Source organism: Brassica oleracea, chromosome C8 (genome assembly GCF_000695525.1).
Source record: "Brassica oleracea var. oleracea cultivar TO1000 chromosome C8, BOL, whole genome shotgun sequence".
Taxonomy (NCBI): domain Eukaryota; kingdom Viridiplantae; phylum Streptophyta; class Magnoliopsida; order Brassicales; family Brassicaceae; genus Brassica; species Brassica oleracea.
Genome location: NC_027755.1, coordinates 3,003,003 through 3,025,660, shown reverse-complemented (window position 1 = coordinate 3,025,660; position 22,658 = coordinate 3,003,003). Strand labels below are relative to the sequence as shown.

General features: G+C 37.2%; 7 protein-coding genes and 1 long non-coding RNA gene across 10 annotated transcripts in view; 4 read left to right on the top strand and 4 right to left on the bottom strand.

Moving 5' to 3' along the window:
- Positions 1 to 1,078: 1,078 nt before the first annotated feature.
- Positions 1,079 to 1,757, top strand: LOC106307355. Its single transcript, XM_013744289.1, has one exon. It carries the CDS (start codon positions 1,220 to 1,222, stop codon positions 1,451 to 1,453), a length of 234 nt encoding a protein of 77 aa, XP_013599743.1. The 5' UTR covers positions 1,079 to 1,219; the 3' UTR covers positions 1,454 to 1,757.
- Positions 1,758 to 2,525: 768 nt separating this feature from the next.
- On the bottom strand, positions 2,526 to 3,412 carry LOC106307356. Its single transcript, XR_001263328.1, has 3 exons — positions 3,195 to 3,412; positions 2,968 to 3,098; positions 2,526 to 2,885 (listed from the first exon to the last, which is right to left on the bottom strand). It is a non-coding gene; the product is annotated as an uncharacterized LOC106307356 (long non-coding RNA).
- A 342-nt stretch (positions 3,413 to 3,754) lies between these two features.
- Positions 3,755 to 4,756, top strand: LOC106307354 (50S ribosomal protein L18, chloroplastic). The gene is made up of 3 exons (XM_013744288.1): positions 3,755 to 4,014; positions 4,279 to 4,440; positions 4,520 to 4,756. Exons 1-3 carry the CDS (start codon positions 3,811 to 3,813, stop codon positions 4,667 to 4,669), a joined length of 516 nt encoding a protein of 171 aa, XP_013599742.1. The 5' UTR covers positions 3,755 to 3,810; the 3' UTR covers positions 4,670 to 4,756.
- A 297-nt stretch (positions 4,757 to 5,053) lies between these two features.
- Positions 5,054 to 9,505, top strand: LOC106308266 (fanconi-associated nuclease 1 homolog). Of its 2 annotated transcripts, none has more exons than XM_013745414.1 (14): positions 5,054 to 5,254; positions 5,339 to 5,438; positions 5,504 to 5,835; positions 5,922 to 6,026; positions 6,104 to 6,371; positions 6,455 to 6,517; positions 7,140 to 7,214; positions 7,330 to 7,445; positions 7,533 to 7,603; positions 7,690 to 7,777; positions 7,856 to 7,996; positions 8,073 to 8,272; positions 8,351 to 8,855; positions 8,932 to 9,505. In XM_013745414.1, exons 1-14 carry the CDS (start codon positions 5,162 to 5,164, stop codon positions 9,373 to 9,375), a joined length of 2,601 nt encoding a protein of 866 aa, XP_013600868.1. In that variant the 5' UTR covers positions 5,054 to 5,161; the 3' UTR covers positions 9,376 to 9,505. The 2 variants fall into 2 exon arrangements, with proteins under 2 accessions (XP_013600868.1, XP_013600869.1); XM_013745415.1 differs by having other exon boundaries at positions 8,976 to 9,216.
- An 896-nt stretch (positions 9,506 to 10,401) lies between these two features.
- LOC106312065 (probable metal-nicotianamine transporter YSL8) lies at positions 10,402 to 13,185 on the top strand. 2 transcript variants are annotated; one of them, XM_013749441.1, is made up of 6 exons: positions 10,402 to 10,858; positions 11,028 to 11,185; positions 11,262 to 11,359; positions 11,443 to 11,577; positions 11,651 to 11,840; positions 11,918 to 13,185. In XM_013749441.1, exons 1-6 carry the CDS (start codon positions 10,402 to 10,404, stop codon positions 13,037 to 13,039), a joined length of 2,160 nt encoding a protein of 719 aa, XP_013604895.1. In that variant the 3' UTR covers positions 13,040 to 13,185. The 2 variants fall into 2 exon arrangements, with proteins under 2 accessions (XP_013604895.1, XP_013604896.1); XM_013749442.1 differs by lacking the exons at positions 10,402 to 10,858; positions 11,028 to 11,185; positions 11,262 to 11,359 and having other exon boundaries at positions 11,515 to 11,577; positions 11,629 to 11,840.
- A 48-nt stretch (positions 13,186 to 13,233) lies between these two features.
- LOC106312066 (DNA-binding protein RHL1) lies at positions 13,234 to 15,078 on the bottom strand. The gene is made up of 5 exons (XM_013749443.1): positions 14,702 to 15,078; positions 14,514 to 14,624; positions 14,345 to 14,434; positions 14,026 to 14,273; positions 13,234 to 13,680 (listed from the first exon to the last, which is right to left on the bottom strand). Exons 1-5 carry the CDS (start codon positions 15,011 to 15,013, stop codon positions 13,380 to 13,382), a joined length of 1,062 nt encoding a protein of 353 aa, XP_013604897.1. The 5' UTR covers positions 15,014 to 15,078; the 3' UTR covers positions 13,234 to 13,379.
- A 1,150-nt stretch (positions 15,079 to 16,228) lies between these two features.
- On the bottom strand, positions 16,229 to 17,356 carry LOC106312067 (kinase-interacting family protein). The gene is made up of 2 exons (XM_013749444.1): positions 17,258 to 17,356; positions 16,229 to 17,177 (listed from the first exon to the last, which is right to left on the bottom strand). The coding sequence occupies exons 1-2, from the start codon at positions 17,301 to 17,303 to the stop codon at positions 16,324 to 16,326; spliced, it is 900 nt and encodes a 299-aa protein (XP_013604898.1). The 5' UTR covers positions 17,304 to 17,356; the 3' UTR covers positions 16,229 to 16,323.
- A 4,216-nt stretch (positions 17,357 to 21,572) lies between these two features.
- Positions 21,573 to 22,658, bottom strand: part of LOC106308466 (serine/threonine-protein kinase SBK1-like) — a 4,747-nt gene continuing 3,661 nt past the window's right edge. The window contains 3 exon segments of the mRNA XM_013745629.1: positions 21,573 to 22,063; positions 22,066 to 22,129; positions 22,131 to 22,275. Of these exon segments, the coding sequence (XP_013601083.1) occupies positions 21,573 to 22,063; positions 22,066 to 22,129; positions 22,131 to 22,275 (700 nt within the window).

The window sequence follows — 22,658 nt, the reverse complement described above, 5'->3', positions numbered from 1 at the left end:
TTTTATATATATTTAGTAGAAAGAAAAATATTTGTAAAAATAAACAACAGCTTGATTGTTTTATTTTTGGTGCTATCGAAACAAATGAGGATGTGCACATCATCTACAACACTCTCCAATCACCCTCAAATTGTAATATTTTCCCCCATCGATTTTCGAATTTCAAATTGTGACCGAAAGAAAAATTAAACAGGCTCAATTCAATGGAATCTATTAATAGGAAATTATTTTTGCAAAATATGTAGACATTTAAACCTAATCACTTAGTTTCCTAATGCAAAATTTTCATTTTTCTTAATAGTTTCATTTAAATCTCATGTCTATTCAGTTATTTTTTCATGATATGATTAAAGATTTATGTATATATTGACAAAAAAAATTAAAAATTAAAAATTAAAAAATTAAAATAATAATTTATAATTTATGTTTTAATATTTTATTTTTTTGCCTCGACTCCAAAAAAAATTTACACCCGCACCCTATGTGTGAAGAATAATATTAGACAATATTAGATGTATGACTATTCACAAAACATCAAATTTAGTGGAATAATAGGGTTTTTTTTCCCACTATATTTGATGTTCCAGAATTCTGTTGGAGTTAACCTTACAACAGAAAATTATGAGCTGTAACATAAACAAATTCATGGCCCATATCACCATCATGTAAAAATATACTAACTAAAAAATATAGTCCAATGAAATTGAATTCTTCACTGTGACCAATCACCAATGCCTCTGAATCATAACTAGTCATTCTTGATTAACTATCGAAAATACCTTGATAAGTAAAATGTATTAGTACTTTACATTCTTTAAAACCAATCTAACTACTATCATTATTAATGGGATATAAATTGAAGGTAAAAGGTGAAAAAACGGTGAAACTGTGTTAGTTTGTGAGCAAAGAAGATCACGTGGGGAGGATAAGAAATCGAATTGATGGGTTCATGGGAATGCTCTTATCGCGGATCTTGCCTCGTTTGACCACACTCTCTCTCCCATTTCTCCAATATTATTTATCGTTTAATAATTTTTATTTTATTTTATTACAATTTTTTAAAAAATCATAAGAGAAACTGTTTTTGTGTTCACATGTGGTGGTATAAATTAAATACATAGAAGACCTCTTCAATCCAATTCCAAGAGAAAAGCGAGGAAGGAATCCACTGTTAGAACTAATTTCATCTTTTCTGTTTTTTGTCAAAACCCATAAAAGAATGACTTCATGGAAGAAAACAATCGCAACGCCATTCAAGAAAGCGGCGACGTTCTTTAACCAACCGCAGCAAACGTCACACAACCGCCACGCAAACGCCAAGGCGAGGGAGGAACACGAGAGAAGAACGGTGAAGGAGCTTCAAGGTGACGTCATGGCTTGTGGTTATGAAGATGTCCTCGTCATGTGGTCGATTCTTGACAAGTCAAACTCTTCAAACAATCTCAGTTCTTGATTAGTTGCTTATAACCAAAAGTTCTCCTCTTTCAACGTAATTACATTACGTGAAAAGGGAATTCGAATCTTTTTCATTTTATTTTTCCATGTGTACAGTTTGTATTAGCCCGCCATGTCTCTCTTCCTTCTCCTTATCTTCATGTGGTCGCGGCTTCTATATTTCCTTTAAGTTAGATTTTAATGAAAGTTCCCATGATTAGTTTTGATTCGGATGTTTGTAATCCCCGTGACGATCTAATTATCGAATTCACGGTGCGATTTTTCATTTCGTTCGAAAGAAATTAAGTCTTTTGATGGTTTTATTTAGGCTTGTGGTTATTACCTGAACCATACCTGCCGAACTGAACCGAAAAGTTTGGGTTTTGGTTAGTTCGGTTAGAAGGTTCGGTTCAGTTCGGCAAAAAAATGTTTTCGGTTCTGTATTCGGCTAGTTCGTTTTCTAAATTTTTTTTACCAGTCAGTATCAATTTTAACCAAAATTCTCAACCGAACTAACCAAACTAATCAAAATTTGAACCGAAATTAACCGATTTTTTTTTTTAATTTTATTCGATTTACACCGAAAATTTAACTGAACTAACCACAAAACCAAAAACTTCGGTATTTTTTTTGAAATCGTACTAACCGAAAACCGAACCCAACCGAATTTTATTTTGATTCACTTCAGTGAGATTTTGACCGACCCGAACTAGCCGAATTCCAAACTAACCGATCCAAACTAACTGAAGAAACCAAACTTGCAGGCCTAATTTTATTGAACCATTAGATTAATCTAATATGTTAAGAACTTGAGATTATAACCAGTACTGGTTATGATAAGAAATAAATATAACCGTTGAATAATAATGTATTTCGTAAAAAAATGTAGCTGATAGAACTTTACATTATCTCAGTAACGGATCTCTAGTCTCATGGGGGACAATGTTATCCACTATTATCCAATGGTCCATCGGACACTAGTCTTGGCTCATTGATTGCCATGAAGTTTCGGTTTTCTTTTGGGTTAGTTTCCTTGCCTGGTTAATTCAGTTTAAAAGAAAGTTAACCAATTTAAACATATTGTTCTGGTTCGGTACAATCCCATTTACATGTTTGGTTACTTTGACAGCCATAACAGCAGTTCTTACCCCCAAAAATAGTAGAACATGTGACTAAAAAAATTACAAACAATATATCAATGATCTTCAAATAAGATGAGTGGTTATTATAAGAAATTAAAAAAAAAAGAACAAAAACTAAATGTCAGGCCTTAAAACTAAAAGTACAGCCGTATAAGGTGCAATGTGCGGTAATGTGATGAATGATATGATGTGATTGCTTTAAAGTGAAAGTGGGACAACATGATTCCTATAACGTGCCTTGTCTTCTCCATCACCCTCATTAACATCCCTAACATGTTCAAACATATCTGATCAGAGCTGGCCTCACTTCTGCAACGTAACATGGCCACTTAAAAGGTCAAATCCATCTACGTACTTTTGGAATTTTAGGTACCAGTTTGAGAACGAATACCTGCTTTAGATTACAAGACACAAACAACAGAAGAGATATATATACATACATATATACATCCCGGTATGCTCCTAGAGATGACCACCGTGAGAACAATCGACAGGCTCCTCGAGACAGGGATATATTACCACCTAGCAAAGAAGCATACAACAAGAGAAGGTACGATGATTCTTTCGCAGCAAGCAAACATCGCGAAGAAGCTAGGAGGGCAGAGAGAAAGCATGTACCTACATCCCATAGCTCTAAGGGAGAGAGAGCATCTAAAGGCCCTAGTGATAAACAACCTGCTCGGCCTTCATCTAGCTCGAAGGGAGAGACAGCAGCTGAAGACCCTCCCAAAACATTGCTGGAGCAGTGTCAACTGGCTAAACAGACCAACTTTTCCCCAGATCATGTTAGGGAACGTCCTTTTAGATTGTCCCTCCAGAAAAAATCTTCAGGAGAATTGAAGTTGAAAGGAAAAGTAGGAGACTTGGGAGACTCCTCTGAATCCGTAAGCTCAGCAAAGAAGAGTCTGAAGTTTGCTGTTGAGGCTAATCGATCACCACCCAAATCCCAACCACAGCTACCTCGTGTTAACAGTGAGAAAAGAAAGAAAAAGAGTGAAATATCTAATGATTAGGTTTCTACTTTTTGTAAGCCCATTTGGGCCGATGGAAATATATGCCCACAAAAAGAAAGAGTTATAATCTGTGGACAACAACTCAAATTTAACAAATAATGGGGGAGAAATTGAAATTGTGAAGAACTTGAGGTTCTAAGTAGAAATGAAGCAAATATAAACGCAGCAGCAAGAAAAGTGGATAAGGATTTTCTTACAGAAGGAGAGAGCGCAAAGAGAAAATGGCGAGCGTGAGTGGGTGTGGTTCGGTGAGCCTCTTAACTAACCGAAATGCGTTCCTGGGAAGCGGACTGCAACACCGTGCCGTTTTTCTGAAACCATGGTCGCCGCCGTCGCTGCTTAAGTCTGGGTCCATGGTGGTTGAAGCCAAAACCAAAACCAGCAGCGAAGACAGAATCGCCCGCCATTCTCGCATCCGTAAGAAGGTACTTCACTTCCTTCAATTCTTCACAAATAGCTCTATCATCTCCTCAAGAAAGTGGTTACTTGGACAAGTTTTGTTAGAATTGCGATAAAGTTGGATGCTTTTTTTTAGGAATTGAATTGAAGAATATGGATAATGTTGCTACCGTGATGAATCTGTAACCAGTTATAGCAAATTATTTATGAGTAGGAACTTTGATTTATTCTTGTCAAGATTTTACTTGGAATTTCAAATGCTATTGAGTTTGATTCTTTTGTCTTAATAGGTTAACGGTACAACGGAGAGGCCAAGGCTGTGCGTATTTCGCTCAAACAAGCATCTTTATGTGCAAGTGATTGACGATACCAAGATGCACACCTTAGCTTCAGCTTCCACCAAGCAGAAACCTATCTCTGAGGAGTTCGATTACACCTCTGGACCAACCATTGTAAGTTCTTCTTTATACCAGATGAATCAAGTTGATAAAGAGAGATGAATCATTTAGTACGTTTTGTTGATTCGTGTAGGAGGTGGCGAAGAAAGTAGGGGAAGTGATAGCGAAATCATGCTTGGAGAAAGGGATCACAAAGGTGGCATTTGACCGTGGTGGTTACCCTTACCATGGTCGCATTGAAGCTCTGGCTGCTGCAGCTCGTGAACATGGTCTTCAGTTTTAACCCTCTGTATTTTTCATTTCCTTTTGTTTCTGCGGAACAGAGAATGTAGACAATCCATTGAAATGTTGAAGTTTCCCTTTATGAAGAGTGTCCTTTGTTGATAAAAAAAAAAAAAAAAAAAAAACATTTTAAGTGGCTGGTTTTGGACTACAATAATATACACATGAAACAGAGGTAATCATCATAAGTGGCAACACATACATAAATTTGGGGCTGGGCATCGGGTTCTAGACCGAACCGAACATGCCAAACAGAACAGAAAACTAAGTGTGAGATATTTTCTTGTTTTTCAACCCAAAAAAAAGGTCGAAAACCTTTGACCGAACCAAAAACTTCTCCGACAATACTTTCTTTTTTTTTTTTTTTTTTTTTTTTTTTTGCACGCTCCGACAGAGAACATTTAAAATGTCGAAACGAAAGGACAGGCCGAGAAAAGGTTAACTGTAACGCAAATCTAAAAGATTTCCCGCGTCGGTGTACCTACGGCGGGAAATGCTCACCGGACGAGAAAGCCTGCTTCGGTTGATCGGAAAACGCCGCCGATCTCTCCCCAGTCGCCACAATCTCCTTTCAACTCCTACTCCGGTATCCATTTTCTCCCTGAATTTTTTTAATTCCCATAAACAAAAACAAAAGTTAACCCCTTTGTTCTGAAACTTCCTCTTTTAGAACTCGTTGAATCTCGATGTCAACGACTCTGGCAATCTCATCTCTCCAATCAGAGACAATATCCGTTCTCCGGAGACTCCGACTTCTCCCGGCAACTCTGGTGAGTAATTAACTAAGAAAGGTTCTGTTTCGTTACTTACCGATTCTAAAATCAATTTTCCACAGATGATTTGTGTCTATCAAGGAAGAACAAGAAGAAGCGGAGATTGACTCAGACCACTCTTCTTCAGTGGTCAGGGTCCAAACAATCTGAAGATAGTCCTTTCATCCATCCCCAGAAGCAGCAGCAGCAGCAGCAATCAATACTCGAATTTGATGATGACTCAAGTAGTGAGGAGATTTCGAAAACTGTGGCTTTAGACGAAGCCAATGGTGACGAAGCTATTCAGACTTTTATAGTTGGTAGGAAGTTCAGTGATATTCAGGATTTAGAAGTTGGGGCAAAGATCTGTCTTTTGAGACACCCTGAGAACATCAAGGATCCCAACGCTATAAAGGTTTAACCCTTTTTGTCTTTCTTGTGTGTGTTCTGGTCTCTCTTTATTTATTGCTTAAGCATTGGATTCTTTTGCTTTCATACTAGGTACTTTCTTCTGACTCTGGGTTGTCTGAGATGCTTGGGTATCTACCCAAAGATGTTTCCCAGTGCTTGTCCCCACTGATTGACCAATATGGTCTTAAGTTTGAGGTTAGTGACTTCTTGTTGTGCTTTCTCTGATGTAAGGTTAAATGTTAAGATGTATATCTACTTTTTTTTTTTTGCAGGGAACAATAACTTGTGTTCCGAAGAATTCTTCCGAAGCTGTTCCAGTTAAAGTTGTTTGTCACAAGATGACATCTGATGGTTGGAAAGAAAGTGAATCTGCTGGTGGAGATTTTAAGCTTCTGTGGGAGAAAGTTCTTCAGGTTGTTGAGCATCAGATGCAGTTTCCGCCTAAGACGACGAGATACCAGTTGAACTTCAATGTATTAGTACAAGAGGTTCTCAGAAGCTGCTCTCACCTATTCACAGCCGATGAAAAGACATTCTTGGGTATTCATTCACCTCTGATATCTCATACTTTTTGTCGTTTTGGCTAACTTTTCTTGTAACTTGTTTCTCATTCTGGTTTACAGAATCCTTCCCATCTCTTTCAGAGGATAGCCAGAGACTTTTCATCCGTCTTTACACACGAAAAGGTAATCTACTCTGTTAAATTTCCTTTTTTGCACCCCCCCCCCCCCCCCCTATTCTTGTTTGTCTGCTCTCTATACGTTGTAAATGGTATTGCTACTAGACAAACTGCATTGAAGTAACCTCAATGAGTTTGGTGTTCCTTTCTTTCCTGTTTTGATGCGTTTAATAGTTTCTAACACTTAGTTATCTACCTTTTCGAATAAACATTCTGTGATTATTTATGGAGTAGATTAGAATAGTGTTAAACTTTTGTAGAATGTTATGTGGATTGTTGTCTCAGTTGTAGTGTTTGGGTTAATTGAAACTTACCTTCTTTGCTAATATTTTCTTGACCGAATGTAGTTGCACTTCTGGAGATCATGACTATTGTTTTCTTTCTGAAGATACTTTTCTTTGAAACTGTACTTGTTCCAGGGACTCTTGCTTGAGTCATTTTCTTTGAAACTGTACTTGTTCCAGGGACTCTTGCTTGAGTCATTTTCTTTGAAACTGTACTTGTTCCAGGGACTCTTGCTTGAGTCATTTTCTTTGAAACTGTACTTGTTCCAGGGACTCTTGCTTGAGTCATTTAAGTTACAGTTCTTATGATACCTTTTTAAATTGTTTGGATACTTGTTTGTTCAGGACCTTGGTTCAGGCTCTCAAATATTTCATACCCTGAGGTATCTGATTCTCTTCAAGCTCTGAAGGATCTAACAGGTAACTAATTATACGCTGAAACACCTTCACACACACACACACACACAATAACTTCGTCTAGTTTCTGATATATTCTGAGCATGTTAAAAGAAGCTAATATCTATATGTTGTCCAGTTAGTGGATTCATGAGTTCAGTGGAAGACGCAAACGATCTAAGTTACCAAAAGATGAAGGAGATCACAGAGTTGCTTAACGTCACTGAACTTCGTGATATCTTATCTGTAAACAAGGTTGGACCAAACTTTCTTTAAAGATGTTTGCTCTGTTAATTTGAAGTATTAGATTTAAAAGGTTTTGGTTCTCTTATTGTGATCCAGGTGTTCAGCCGTGGCTCAAGAAAGAGAGACCTTATAGATTCACTTTGTTCTTATTACAATGATAGAACAAGGTTAAGTCTGTTTTTCTATGTAATTAAGTTATTAAAACCATCTTTCTTTTTGTCTTTGAGGTTGAGTTGTTTTGGTTAACTTATAGGATGGATATAGGAACAATGATTCTAGAAAGAACAGGACTGTGTGCTAAGATATCCAGCACAGCAGAATCTCTCATATGGCGTGTTGAGGTAACTTCCTTCTACTTGCAGAAACTATCCTACTTTGTTTAAAGATGAGAAGAAATCAATTTGGTTTTAATGTTGCAGAGGCTTTTCTTTCTCAACGGAGAGCAAGATCTATCCTCTTTTGTTCTGCTAGATCTTGGTATTATCAAATACCCAACCTACAAGTGCATTGACTCGGACCAAATATTTTCAGACCGGGCTAAGCTTTTAGCATATGAAGAGGTGTTTTACTTCTCTATATTGCAAAACAAAAAAGGGACATGTTTGTCTATACAGTATCTCAAAGCTTCAATTACAGGCCATTGAAGTGGCTCAGTTGATGGATGAGTCTCTTGACAGTGAGGATTCTGGGACGGTGTTGAAATGCATCATGATTGCTGAGACCCGCATATCTAGTTCCTCTTCTTCAGAATCTGCGCTATTTAATTGCTTTACAGCTCCATGGGTTTACTCAAAGATGGTTCTCTTAGGAGTTTCCTTTCTTGAGAACCAAAAGAGGCATGTTGAAAACAAACCATCTCCTCTTTTGTTAACTTGTTCAGATGATTCTGTTGACACTCTTGTCTCTGGTTTCAGATATAACCAAGCAGTTTATCTACTGAGACGTCTGCTCAGTTGCTTCAACTGTGACGGGAGAAGAGGATACTGGACAGTCAGGTTATCAACAGATTTAGAGCACATGGGACGACCAAACGAGAGTCTTTCAGTAGCAGAACAAGGACTACTGGATCCTTGGGTGCGTGCTGGTTCAAGAATAGCTTTGCAACGACGTGTTCTTCGTCTAGCAAAACCTCCAAGGCGCTGGAAAACTCCCACCTTTCCAAATCTCATCGACAACAAGATCCCTGAGGTCACCATTCAAGGGAGGTCATTGAACTGTGAAGTTGGCATGAAGAACAGGTTTTATGGAGAAGACGGAGAGCAGTGTGGAGTTGAGCAGCTCGCATTGCAGTATTACAACGGAGGAGGAGGATGGCAGGGGATGCATACAGAGAGTAGCATCTGGTTAACCATTTTTGGTCTTCTCATGTGGGACATTCTGTTCTCTGACGTCCCTGGTGTTTTCCAAACCCGGTTCCAGGTTAATGAAGCTCACTAATTGTTGTCCCATTCATACAACAAATCGAATGTCTCTCATCTTTGTTCTTTTTGTGTAGACTGCTCCATTGGACTTAGATACTGAATCCTTCTATCTAACCAGGAAGGAAACAATCGAGTCACAGCTAGAGAAAGTTGCAAACGGAATGGCTGAAGAGATACTTATCATATCATATGAAACACACCGTGGAACAGCGTGCAGAGGAGTGGTGTGGGAGCGGTTTTCGTTGGAGGAACTGAGAGCAGCAGTGGCTTGTGTTGGAGGCAAGTGTGTAGCATCGCTTTGCCGGTATCTAGCTCAAGACTATAGGAGCTGGTGCAGTGGAATGCCTGATCTGCTTCTGTGGCGGTTCAAGGAGAATGGTTATGAAGGTGAAGCTAAGCTTGTGGAAGTAAAGTCAGAGAAAGATAGGTTATCAGAACAGCAACGAGCTTGGCTTCTGCTTCTAATGGATTCAGGCTTCAATGTTGAGATTTGCAAAGTAAGACCTGCTTGTGTTTAATTAAAGCTATATACACATAGATGATTTATCATAATTAACACATAATAAAACATTATTTGTTGTATCAATGATTGATCGAGTAGCCTCTCTTTTTTTTTCTTGTACCATATATATGAAGACTAATTAAAAGAAAATGAAGATTAATTATTTCCTACTTTTATTGTTGACTGTGATAGAAGGGAATCAATTTTGAAATAGTATTGAAAGAACATCTTTATAAGTACAAATTAGTACTTCCTCCGTTTCATATTAAGTGTCGTTTTAGAGAATTTTTTTCGTTACAAAATAAGTGTCGTTTTCGATTTTCAATGCAAAATTTATTAATTTTATGTAAACTTTATTTTTCTATTGGTTGAAATATGGTTAGGTGTATATGTAATAGTGTTTTTTATAGGAAATAAAATTAATTGTTTCTTTATCCGTGTGCCGAAACCTAAAATGACACTTATAAAACTATAATGAAACTATAATGAAATAGAGAGAGTATATACCAAAATAATCAATTTATATTAATGATCCTTTTTTACTTAATTAATGTTGTTGAATAAATGGTACAATTTTGTGTGTTTGATAAGGAAATAGACTTTTGGGTTTCACTTAGTGGCATGCACAGAACTAAACATGATCTCAAACAAAAATTAGTCAATGATAATTTCTAATTTATAAAACATTATTAAGTCATTAAACGGACCTGTTGATCTTCCCTAAACCTGCAAGAAACACCAATTTTATTAATTTTCTTTATCCTAATTAGTAGTTTAGTCTATTGCAATGGACAACCAAATTACTAAGAAATGATGAGTCACCAACAAAAGACTATTTACAGACTGTAGACAACAAGAGCCTCAAGTAGAAAAGTAGTTAAACTAATCTGATGAGAGAGACGAGACAAAGTCCTTTTGTTTTAGTTGACTACTAGGCTGAAAAATCTTTTCTCGTCTTTATTACAATATTACTTCTTCTTGTACACACCATCTCTCTCATCTCGCAGATCTAAAGAACACAGAGAGAGATTAAGACAAAACCATGAGAAAAGGAGATTTAACTCCTGACAGAGATCGTGTGATTGAGGAACATGAGTTGCAAGAAACTCGGTTTAGTCCTGAAACAGAGAGGAACAAGAATGCTAGACAATACCAAAGAGAAGAAGATGAAGAAGAAGAAGAAGAGAAAGAAGAAGAATCTGTGGAGGGAATATTTGAGAGCAGAGAGGTTCCTTCTTGGAAGAAGCAGCTAACTATAAGAGCTTTTGTGGTTAGCTTTGCTTTAAGCATTTTGTTCAGCTTCATTGTGATGAAGCTCAACCTCACAACAGGAATCATCCCTTCTCTTAACGTCTCTGCTGGTCTTTTGGGATTCTTCTTCGTCAAGACATGGACCAAGATGCTTCATAAATCTGGTCTTTTGAAACAACCCTTTACGAGACAAGAGAACACAGTTATTCAGACTTGTGTTGTTGCTTCCTCAGGCATTGCCTTTAGCGGTAATACAAACAAAGAATCTCAAAACTTTTGAATCAAGATTTGTTTTCGTTTCTTGATTTCCGACTTCTTTTTTTTTTTTTCATAAATAGACAAAAATCTTTGAGGTCTTAATCACACAACTCACCTGCCCTTTATGTATGCTTTGTTAATTAAATTTAATTGCAACAGGTGGGTTTGGGACTTACCTATTTGCAATGAGTGAACGAATAGCTAACCATTCAGGAGATGCTGCTCGTGGCGTTAAGGACCCTTCTTTGGGTTGGATCATAGCTTTTCTCTTTGTTGTCAGCTTTCTTGGCCTCTTCTCTGTTGTCCCTCTTCGAAAGGTTTGGTTTCTCTTAACCAAAGAGAGACATTAAAGCAGCTGGTGGAATCTTACACAGTTGCAATGTTTTTTTGTAGATAATGATAATAGACTTCAAACTAACATACCCAAGTGGCACTGCAACTGCTCATCTTATCAACAGCTTTCACACTCCTCAAGGAGCAAAGCTGGCCAAGTATGAGACTTACATCTTGCTTACTAGTTTTTTTTTTTTTTTTTGAGTTATCTGCTTATTGACTTGTGGCTCTGTGTAATCAGGGAACAAGTGAGAGTGTTGGGGAAGTTCTTCTCCTTGAGCTTCCTTTGGGGTTTCTTCCAATGGTTCTTTACTGCAGGAGAAAACTGTGGGTTTCACAGTTTCCCTACCTTTGGACTCAGAGCATACCAATACAAGTAAGCATTTTCGTTGTCTTTGTCTCATGAACTGGTTTGTTGTCTCATAAGCTGGTTTTATTATCTCGAACAGGTTCTACTTTGATTTTTCAGCAACATATGTAGGTGTTGGTATGATATGCCCATACATAATCAACATATCTCTCCTTTTGGGTGGGATTCTCTCTTGGGGGCTGATGTGGCCTCTCATTGAAACTAGAAAGGGAGATTGGTTCCCTTCTGATGTTGACTCTAGCAGCATGAGCGGTCTTCAAGCTTACAAGGTTAAAAAGCCTCCCATCACTCACTTTTTTATTCACAGCTTTTGCTGTAACTACTATTGTTTCTTTCTCCTCTTCAGGTGTTCATTGCTGTTGCAATGATCCTAGGAGATGGTGTATACAACTTTTGCAAGGTGTTCAGCCGAACCCTTTCAGGACTATTCAAGCAGATCCGAGGTGAAGCTAGTTGGAGAAACTCTCTTTCACGCGAAGAAGAGCCCCCTGCTTCTCCATTGACACCAAAGATATCTTATGATGACCAACGTAGAACAAGATTCTTCCTTAAAGATCAGATCCCTTCATGGTTTGCTGGTGGAGGATATGTGCTTATAGCTGCAGTATCTATAGCTATACTACCTCAAATGTTCGATCAGCTGAGATGGTACTACATTCTGGTCATCTATGTTTTTGCCCCAGTCTTAGCTTTCTGCAATGCTTATGGAGCTGGGCTCACTGACTGGTCACTAGCATCAACCTATGGGAAACTCGCCATATTCACAATCGGAGCATGGGCTGGTTCGGACCATGGGGGTGTTCTTGCGGGCTTAGCGGCTTGTGGAGTCATGATGAACATAGTTTCCACAGCTTCAGACCTGACACAAGATTTCAAGACAGGTTACCTAACATTGTCATCTCCAAGGGCCATGTTTGTAAGCCAAGTGATTGGAACAGCAATGGGGTGTCTGGTTTCTCCCTGTGTGTTCTGGCTTTTCTACAAGGCATTTGATGATCTCGGCCTCCCAAACAGCAAGTACCCTGCACCCTTTGCTACTGTGTACAGAAGCATGGCGAAACTTGGTGTTGAAGGTGTTTCTTCTCTGCCAAGAGACTGTCTTGTGCTGTGCTACGCGTTTTTCGGTTTTGCCATACTGATAAACGTAGTGAAAGATGGTCTTGGGAACAGATGGGGAAGGTTTGTACCTCTTCCCATGGCGATGGCTATACCGTTTTTCTTAGGGCCTTACTTTGCGATCGACATGTGCGTGGGGAGTTTGGTTTTGTTTGTCTGGGAGAGACTAGATGCTCCAAGGGCTGAAGCTTTTGCAACAGCAGTGGCTTCTGGTTTGATATGTGGAGATGGAATCTGGACTTTGCCAAGCTCTGTGCTCGCTATAGCTGGAGTTGAACCTCCTATTTGCATGAAGTTTCTCTCGTCTGAAACTAATCACAGAGTCGACAAGTTTCTGCAAGGATCCTCTTAGTTTTTTTTTAAAGCTCAATGAGATGGATCTGCCTTGGTAAATCGTATAGATAGATGAGACACTCTTGTATCAAATTGAACAAACATGCTTTTATACATAACTTGGCGAACACATACTACTAATAAGCTTGATGAAATCCATTATCACATTCCTGTTATTTCTGAGACATAATTATCAGTCTTGTATACTACTAATAAGCTTGATGAAATCCATTATCACATTCCTGTTATTTCTGAATTCTGAAACATAATTATCAGTCTTGTAGCAATTTCTCTTACAGAACATAACTAACAGGGCTAGAAAGCTGTTCATTCTCACAGCAAAACGAAACAACAGACCTCTATTTCTTCTGGGCAGCCTTTGAGGATGATTTGGCCTTTGAAGTTCCAACTGTTTTCTGCTCTGCTTTCTTGAATAGGATGGCTACCGTACCTTGAACAAGCTTGCCGTCTTTGCTGTTTGATTTTTCCTTTTTAGCCGGAAGTTCGGTAGGTAACTTGCCTGTTGATGCAGTGGTGATATCAGCTTGAGGTTCCTCACGAACAGAAGAATCAGTTTCCAACACAGGCTTCTCATCTTCTTCATCAGATGTATTGTCTTCACTTTCACCTGAGGAGTTTTCTGGAGAAGTTTCTGCAAAGCTGTGGAAATTGTTTTTTAAAAAAAAGGCTGTTAAACCTGATACTACTTATTGGACAGCTCATAGACGACAACTAAAGATCTTATAAAGGAGAACGAAACACAGAAGTCACACATGTACTCAGATATATAAACAACAAATGATAGAATCAACGAAACCAAGTAGAGTGAAACTCAGAAGTCTCATAGATGCAAATGTATTAACGATAACACATAAAACTAGGCAGGCATCGTAGATAGAGAGTGATTCCCCAGACTAAATCTAATAACTCATCAAAGTCCACTGCACATATATCGGCATCACTAAGCTAGAAAGAGTGTTTGCTTGAAGTAGAAAGGATGATTACTTGAACTTTTTCCCAGAATTTCTCTGAGACTGTCGAACAGGAGTTACTTGAACTGGAGTCACTTGAATCTTATCGTCCATAAACTCTCCATCATCAGACAAAATCTCATCCATTTCAACTTCAGGTGAGTCTGTCTCTCTCTCAGTTGGTTGGCTACCAGTTTCAGGAGTCGCAACCGTAGTCTTAACCGAAGCTGCAGAAGCTGCTGCTGCTGCACCACCTAGGAAATCAAACTCAGTCTGCTCCGCCTGAAACCAAAGAGTTCTCTTAAGGCAAACCAGACCTGAGAAAATCCAAATTAGCTGAAATGCAACTGGACCTGAGGAGACAGTTCTTTAGGGAAATCAAGACGGGATTCTTCAGGGTTCTCCTCTTTAGTCCCAATCCACCATGACTCGGAGAAGACAATCTGTGTACATATTAAACCAAATGCTCAAGACTCAAAGATATACATTGAGAGAGAGGACAGTGAAGGGTAAGAGAGAGACCATGTTATCAAAGTAGTCATCGCACAAGACGTTTTTGCCACCTCTAGAGAATTGAAGAGTCAAGTATCTGTTCTTCGGATACAGAATCGTTCCAAAAAGCTTCATTCGACCCTAAAAGAACCCACCCCCAATAAGATCAGTGGTAATGCCTCTAAAATTGAGCTAACTAGGGGAAGATCTGATCTGACCTGGGGGAAGTTGAGGTAGAGGACGGGGTTTTTGGTGGAGAGACGATCGAGATCGCCGATGGTGGCGCCGGAGACGGGGGCGAGGAGGCCGGGGAAGGAGAAGAGGAAGCGGTTCTTGCGCTGCGACTTGCGGATGATGTCGCAGCCGTGGTGTTTGAGGACCTGCTTGGAAGGTTTGAGAGAGGAGAGGCATCGGGAGGGAGAGTCGGAGAGGAGTTTGTTGTCGAGAGCTAGGGATTTTAACCTCTTTCTCTGTTTAGACTCTGGATCGTCTTTGTCTCCTCCTTTCTTTGATGATGAAGCTCGTACCATCACTGCTACTGCTACTGCTACTGCTAAAGCTTATCGGGTGTCTTCTTCTTCTTCCTCCTCCTCTAAATCCCGGTTTTGGCCGCCTACGCCTTCTATTCGGTCCGATAACTCAAACCGGAACGATTCAAAATTACAGGTTTTGGTTCGGATCCGGTCCTATACTAAAAATCTATTGCTTATTTTTCTCTTGGTTTGGATTCAGGTTCTGTCCGAGCACTGCCGAATACCAATTTACTTCAAAAATTCTACATATTGAAGTATTTTAGGCAATAACTCAAAAAAATAAATAAGTATTTTAGGTATTTTTTTGTATTATAAATATCTTTAAAATTTTCAAGTTTAGATTTTATATAATTTGGATAAAATTCAAAATTTTCACATATTTATTATTTTAATATTTTCGGATGTTTTTGGGATTTGAGATGCAATTCGCTTACTTCAGATTCTAAAATAGCCGAATCTAATCTACTAGAACCCAATATAACCAAAATTTACTGGTTTTTGATAGGCGTTTAATTTTGTGATTTGAATGACCGGGATCCAGTTAGAACCCACATGGGCACATATTGAATATTCGGGTTTTTAGAGGTATTGGTGACCCGATCTGTTTTGTCTGAGTTATCAGTTATCCGATTCTATCCGTACAAATATTTTTTTTGGTTTGGTTCTATTGGGATCTCGGGTGCATGCAGTTACAAATTGACATGACTACTCTCTCGCTATAAAAACTGTGAATTAAAAAAAAAAAAAGCTTCTTTCGATCTCACCGTTGCTTTTGCGTCTGAAAGTTTGCTGAAGTGCATAGAATCTTCCTTTTCAACAATCTAGAGATATTAAGGTTGAAGCAAGTAGGCGTACACAATGAGGAAGCTTTGTGCAGTTTATGTTACTACATAGCAGCTGGGATGTTTAACTGTAATGATATGTTTTCTGGATTGTTGAAGATGTTATATATCATTATAATGATGATTACAGAACAAGGTAGCCTCTGAATAAGATCTCATCGCTACAATGTGTACGTGATAAATTAGTTGAATCTCATACCACTACTAGCTTGATCATAATCATCAGAGTTGTGTGCCAGTCTCAGTTTATTTACTGCATCCATTTCAGTCAACTCATATTAGTAAACATCAAACAAGTTGAATCAAAGCAGATTATTCAGCACTACTTCTTATTATGGATCAGAAAACATGAACAGGCTGCTATGTTTAACAAGGCAAGTAGAACTTAAGCAGACAAACATTATTGCAATGCATGCTAACTAGTGTAATAAAATATGCAAAATTCAACGTAAAGAGTGAAATAATTTATTGTGCAGGACGATGGAGCAAAGCAGGCGATGGGCTGACGCTGGATTTGATAAACGGATTAAGTCTCTTCAACCACTTGGACTTCCTCTTCTTCTCTCCAGGTTCGGTTCTTGTTTCACTCATCTTTCTCTTCTTGCTCTTGCTCTTATCCAATCCGAAGCATCTCGGCGAGGTTTCGTTTTCATAAACAGACTCTCTCGATGAAGACTGCAACGCGTACACTTGGTTCTGTAGAAGACACATCTCGTGAAAATGATCGTCTCTCATCTTAAGCACGCATCTAGCGAGCCTCACTGCTTCTTTTTTCATGAACAGCGCTTCGGTGGCGAGGTCTCTGTTCTCTTCCAAGAGAGAAGTGAGTTTGTATCCAAGATTCGCTGTTTGCTCTACCGCTACTTCTTTCTCCATGTCAAGCAACGTCACAAGCTTCTTTAACAGCTCGATCGTCTTGGAAGCTTCTCGGAACTTTTGTTCTCCGCGACGCAACTCTTCCTGCGCCGTATCTTTCTCCGTGCTTGCGGTCACGAGCTGCGAGACTAAATCTTCGATTTTCTGCTTATCACAAGTGGTGATTTGCATCTGTTGGAAGGATAAGAGGCTCGTAACTTCAGAACTGGTGTCAGTATCATCGTTGGAATCATTGTCATGAGAAACAGGTTTAGGGAGGTTTTGTGGTTTGGCGTGGTTGTAACGGTTCAGTAGAGTTGTGTAACTATCGTAGAGATCTTCACAGAGTGAGAGAATGAGAGGACGTCTCTGGTAAAACCATTCAGCACGCTGAGAAAGTGTTTCACCGGTTTGGTTTTCTTCAAGAGCAGAGACGCGCAATACTTGCATCCGAGATTCAAGCTCTACGTGTAAAAAACAAATTTTCAAACAGCAATGTAGACCAAAGTAAGCATTAAATAGACAGAAAGTTTGGTTAGTGTACCGGAGAGAGATGCCAATGGTGGAAGAGGAGCCTGAGAGGCATCCATATGGATTTTGTCTTCACACAGAGAGTTATTTTGATGTTTAGGGGAACGCAGAGTAAATCTTGAGCTTCAAGGAAAATCAAAATCCCACATTTTGCAAAAATATAAAAGAAAAAATAGCAAAACGAAGATCTGAACATTAATGGGACCTAATTGCTGCAAAATATACAGAAAAGGTGAGGAGAATCTACAGATTCAGAAAAGTCATAGAGAGAGAGCTGAGAAATTTGGAGATTTGTTATCATAAAAGAAGCAGAGATTTGCGCTTAATTCAAATTTTGTAATTATATTCATTATTATTCGAATTTTAAACATTCATATTAGTAAGAAAACGTGTTTACTTAGTATCTATCCAGTGAGAATAATGAATGCATTTTCCAAAGAAAATCCTATAAATGGTATATCGAATAATGGATTTTAAATCAGCAGTTTTAAAAGAGGCAGCAGTATCCACTTAATAAAAAAATTATAGTTGTATTTGGAGATTTTGTTCAAATTTTAAATCAACAGTTATAAAGAGTGTATTCTATATAATTGGAGATTTGTTTATCATAAAAGAGACAAAAATATCTTCTGAAATCAAATGTTTGTAGTTGTAAGCTTCATGAAACCTACATAAATCAAAGTCCATTTTATAAGAGTTGATGTTTCAGTTAGTAACAAAAGACTTATTCTTTGGTTACTTCTAGGTTCACCAACCAATAAGATTGTGTTATTTCATATTCGATATCTTTTAAAAAAAGAAACAAAATATTGTCAAATTATATTATCTTTTTAAAATTAAAAGGTAAAAAGAAATAAATAAAAAATAGTAATAATTACAAAAAAAAATATTTTTGACGTCGTCAGCAAAACATTAAACCCTAAATCCTAATCTCTAAACCCTAAATTCTAAACCCTAAACCCTTGGGTAAACCCTAAACTCTAGAATAAATCTTAAACTCTAGGATAAATCTTAAACTCTAAATCAAAATCACTAAACGCTAAAACACTCAAAGGTTTAGGGTTTAGAGTTTTAGGTTTTAGTGTTTTTATTTAGAGTTTATGATTTATCCAAGGGTTTAGAGTTTACCCAAGGGTTTAGGTTTACCTAAGGGTTTAAGGATTAGGATTTAGGGTTTAGTGTTTTGCTGACGACGTTAAAAATATTTTTTTAATTCTTTTTTCTGTAACTTCTATTTTTTTTTTTTTTTTTTTTATTTTAAAAACATAATATAACTTGAAAATATTTTGTTAAGATATCGATTTGAAATAATAAAATTCTATTGGCTGGTGAACCTCTCCCAAGAATAACTTACATACTATATATCCAGTATGCACTAAATAGAAACATTGCTCCAATGTAAATCTTAAAAATATATCACAAAGGTTATACGAATTATAGATGTTAAATCAACAATATGTAAATCCTAAAAATATATCACAAAGGTTATAAGAATTATAGATGTTAGTAACAAAATATGTTTACTTACATACTATATATCCAGTATGCACTAAATAGAAACATTGCTCCAATGTAAATCCTAAAAATATATCACAAATTAGGTTATAAGAATTATATATAGATGTTAAATCAACACACAAAAATATAATTGTTAAGATCTTATTTATTTATCTTCCAACCTTCTACTCTTGATATATACAGTAAGTGCTTTATAAGAAGGGTAGCTCAATAACCCATAAATTGGGAGGAAATTAGGAAATCATGCATAAACTTTACGTAATTAGGTAAACGGTAAGATGGACGATGTGATATTACCTTTCTGTCCACTGTATACGTATTTGTATTAGTTATTACTTAATTGCCCTGCTCCATGCTTTCACATTTTCTCAATGGTAACATTTCACAAATTATCATGATAGTCTGATACTCTTGCTGGTGCAGTCTCTCTTTGTTGCTACATAACAATCCTTGTCACATCACTTTTGATTCCGGTTATGATTGGTTGGCTACACAACAATTGCAAAGTTTTTCCTTAATGGTAAGTCTCTTCACACATCTTTTCAAGATAACGAAAACTTTTGTTTTCGAGTAGCTATATATTCTCTTTGAGGTGTAATGATAATGACAGGCTAAACATACATAGTATATATCCTAGTGTAGAATCTACACCATTATTCTAGTGTTTCTCTCTTCGTACAGAGTCTTGGAATGTACATTATGAGGTTTTAGAAAATGTTAGTGTCTCAGTTCATGTGTTCCACTGAAATTTTGAAGTGTCTTCTTCATTTCCTTTGCATCCAGAGCCGGCCTTGAACGGAAGCGGATGAATCACATGCTTCCAGCCGCCAAATATTAAATAATAATTCGGCCGCAGTTTTGTGAATGCTTCCTCTAGCCTTCATGGTAAGTGTTCCCTTATAAGTTTGGTGAGGTCAAGAGTTCGAACCAACCCAACCACATATTGTTTTTAGCTTGTAGCCCACAGATTTCTAGGACCGGCTCTGTTTGCATCCTATCTTGTGGTTATACATAATAAGAGACCAGTTCCAGGTTTTGGGAGCTCTATCCATCTTTTTGGTGCAAATTACATTTTGTTAGCAAAAGCTGGAACATATTCATAGAGCATTATTATCATGTCTATAACAAAGGTTATATATTCTAATGAATTAGCTCATACATGTTGCTGCAGTTGCTTACTTCATTCATAAGGTGTCTGGTGAAGGAGCTTTGCATACTTGAACGTTTGATGGGGATGGGATCAAGGCTGATGCAATGGTTCAAACTGAAAAGGCAATGATTCTGCTGAAGTGATTCACTTGTCACGATTCATAAGGGAACTGTGGTGTAGGTTGTAAAAGTTTGTTCCAATTTTTGCTTGTATAGTTGAAGATGAAAAGCAAATGAGCATTAATAAACCGTTTCTTCTCAAGTGTATTAGGATTCCCAAAATTAAAAGATGTTTTTCGATTGCTAACCACTGTAAAAAAATATTGAGAATGGAGTTTGCAGAGAAGAGAACTATGTATATTGAGCAATTCAGAATGAAAAAAAAACTATTTTATTAGCAATTATAACTATGTGTTTTTACCATGTGCATCAATAAAAAATTTAAATTTTAATTATATTTAAAATCATTTTTTCTTAATATTTTGAATTTTGCTATTTTTTATTAATATTTTAATATAAATTTTGATTTAGTTAAACATAAAAATTAAGACAAGATTTTCTATTTATTATAATTTTATAGTTAAAAATAGATACGTATATATTTAAAATTATAATGTTATATATATTTGATCTATTTTTTGTTAAAATATATTAAATCGATTTGTAGAAAATAAGAGAATAATTGATATAAAAATTGTATAATTATCAAAAAGCAAAGCTAAATAGTGTTTCTAAAATTAGTAGATATAAAAGAACTAATAGTATTAAGATTAAAAATTATTTTTTAAAACAAATTGCACAAAATTTTGAAGAACTTTTAAAATTTTTAGTAATAAAATTGTATAATCAAAAAAATAATTAAATAATGTTTTTGAAATTTATAAATATTGTATATTTCTATTATTATATTATTTAAATATAATTACTTTAGTGATGATATATGAGTTATTACCATATGTTTAAAAAATTACCAATAATATAAATCAATACTAAATATAATTACCGTATTCTGAAAAATTTACCAAAAATATAAATCAACATTAAGTGTAATTGTTCATGTTCATAAGTCATGTCATAATTGTTAGTGTATCATGTCATTTTTTGGTGAAAATGTTTGTAGAGACTACACGTAAGTAAAATTTGAAAAATTACTTCTAAAAATATATCGGATGTAGTAACATTGCTGATTGAGACCTGAGATACATACTAAACAAAGAAAGTAGGCGTTGATGAACATACACTAGTACACTACATACTAAACAGAGATACTAAACTTAATCAATAGAAACTACAGGCTATATACTAAACAGAGATGCTAAACGTTAATCAATGGAAACTACGGTCTAAACAGAGATACTAAACACACATACTAATCAGGAATATATAGTCCAGAGAGAGACACATACTAAACGTTAATCAACAGATACTACAGTCAACATGCTAATCAGATAAGTGAACACAAACAACAGTCTAAACAGAGAAACTAAACTGAAGTTAGTCAATTTCTTCATTGGCATAGTCTTAAACCTCAAGAATTTGTTCAGAGTTCTCTTAAGCTGTGTTGCCCTTGTCGGAAAAAAAACTCAACTAACTTCTCGTCTGAAACAGCAACAGCATCTGTCGTTGGTTTCTTGTTGGAACTTGTTCGTCTGATTCTCAACTTAAAACAACTTCAACAGAAACGAGTTACTTGTCTTCTTCTTCAACTTGTGGACAAGGCAAGAACGGATGAGACAGCAATTTATAAGCGCTTCCTCTCTTCTCAGGATTCCTTGAGAAATAGTTTCGATGAAAGCCTTTGCAACGGAAGGTAAACTCTCTGGGATCTCGGGAGCTTTGCCACGACGGAGACGAGTCGCTAGAAGATCGAGATTAACTCCTTCCCAAGGAATCACGCCGGTGTACATCTCCAGTACCAAACCTTCCCATCTCCAGTAACATGGGAACTCACTTTCCCAGAATTTAGGAACCTCTCCCACCTCTAACGTTTTGCCAAAATCAGAAATCTTGAGCTCGTACGATGATATCGAAGAAGGGAACAGGAGTAAGTTGTCTGGTTTGATGTCGCAGTGAACATAGCCATGGTTGTGAATCGAGACCAAACCTTCGAGGATCATCCGCGTGAAATCTTTAATCAACGGCTCCGGCAACGGTCCATGAAAGCGTTTAAACTACCTTCGGAAGCGTACTCGAGTCGCAGACTGTGGACTTTGTTACCGTGATTGCTGAGACCTTTGTTGAAGAGAGTCACCGAAACATGTAACGATCCTGGGACATCCCCTAAGTTTGAGAAGAACACATAACTCTGTTTGGAGACTGTCGTAGTCTTCGTGGTAAGAGTTCTTGAGTGCGGAGATGTTGGGTCCCTCCTAGATGGAGAGGACCAATTGGGGTGAACTTAAGAAATAATAATGTTCCCCCTTTGTCACTAGACTCACAATAATAGAGTTGAGAGAGAAAGAGAGAAAAGAGAGAAAAGGAGAGAAGAAAACAGTTTTCGTCTCAGTTTGTCAAGACAGATTTGGAGGGTCAAAAGGAACTTGATCGGGCTGATATTTTGTGGAAAGCTTCTTCAATCAGTGGGTTAAAGGTTCACCGAAGGGATTTGGATTTCAACGGTTGGATCTTCTGTTGTCTGGGTTTTAGTGAAGCTGGTCGTCACAGCTCTTCAGCAAGGCTGTCTTGGGTGTTTGGTAAATCCAACGGTAAACTCTTCTCTGATTGAGCTGAAATTTGGCAGAGGTATT

What these genes read in the sequence shown, in the direction of transcription:
- LOC106307355 (XM_013744289.1), top strand. Translation starts at nt 1,220, where the DNA reads ATGACTTCATGGAAGAAAACAATCGCAACGCCATTCAAGAAAGCGGCG.
- LOC106307354 (XM_013744288.1), top strand. Translation starts at nt 3,811, where the DNA reads ATGGCGAGCGTGAGTGGGTGTGGTTCGGTGAGCCTCTTAACTAACCGA. An exon ending in ATTCTCGCATCCGTAAGAAG is followed by an intron (nt 4,015 to 4,278) that starts GTACTTCACTTC and finishes TTGTCTTAATAG; the next exon opens with GTTAACGGTACAACGGAGAG. An exon ending in ACACCTCTGGACCAACCATT is followed by an intron (nt 4,441 to 4,519) that starts GTAAGTTCTTCT and finishes TGATTCGTGTAG; the next exon opens with GAGGTGGCGAAGAAAGTAGG.
- LOC106308266 (XM_013745414.1), top strand. Translation starts at nt 5,162, where the DNA reads ATGCTCACCGGACGAGAAAGCCTGCTTCGGTTGATCGGAAAACGCCGC. An exon ending in CTCTCATATGGCGTGTTGAG is followed by an intron (nt 7,778 to 7,855) that starts GTAACTTCCTTC and finishes TTAATGTTGCAG; the next exon opens with AGGCTTTTCTTTCTCAACGG. An exon ending in AGCTTTTAGCATATGAAGAG is followed by an intron (nt 7,997 to 8,072) that starts GTGTTTTACTTC and finishes CTTCAATTACAG; the next exon opens with GCCATTGAAGTGGCTCAGTT.
- LOC106312065 (XM_013749441.1), top strand. Translation starts at nt 10,402, where the DNA reads ATGAGAAAAGGAGATTTAACTCCTGACAGAGATCGTGTGATTGAGGAA. An exon ending in CTCAGAGCATACCAATACAA is followed by an intron (nt 11,578 to 11,650) that starts GTAAGCATTTTC and finishes TATCTCGAACAG; the next exon opens with GTTCTACTTTGATTTTTCAG. An exon ending in GCGGTCTTCAAGCTTACAAG is followed by an intron (nt 11,841 to 11,917) that starts GTTAAAAAGCCT and finishes TCTCCTCTTCAG; the next exon opens with GTGTTCATTGCTGTTGCAAT.
- LOC106312066 (XM_013749443.1), bottom strand. Translation starts at nt 15,013, where the DNA reads ATGGTACGAGCTTCATCATCAAAGAAAGGAGGAGACAAAGACGATCCA. An exon ending in CTAAAGAACTGTCTCCTCAG is followed by an intron (nt 14,274 to 14,344) that starts GTCCAGTTGCAT and finishes CTTTGGTTTCAG; the next exon opens with GCGGAGCAGACTGAGTTTGA. An exon ending in AATTCTGGGAAAAAGTTCAA is followed by an intron (nt 13,681 to 14,025) that starts GTAATCATCCTT and finishes CAATTTCCACAG; the next exon opens with CTTTGCAGAAACTTCTCCAG.
- LOC106312067 (XM_013749444.1), bottom strand. Translation starts at nt 17,303, where the DNA reads ATGGATGCCTCTCAGGCTCCTCTTCCACCATTGGCATCTCTCTCCG. An exon ending in ACCATTGGCATCTCTCTCCG is followed by an intron (nt 17,178 to 17,257) that starts GTACACTAACCA and finishes TTTTACACGTAG; the next exon opens with AGCTTGAATCTCGGATGCAA.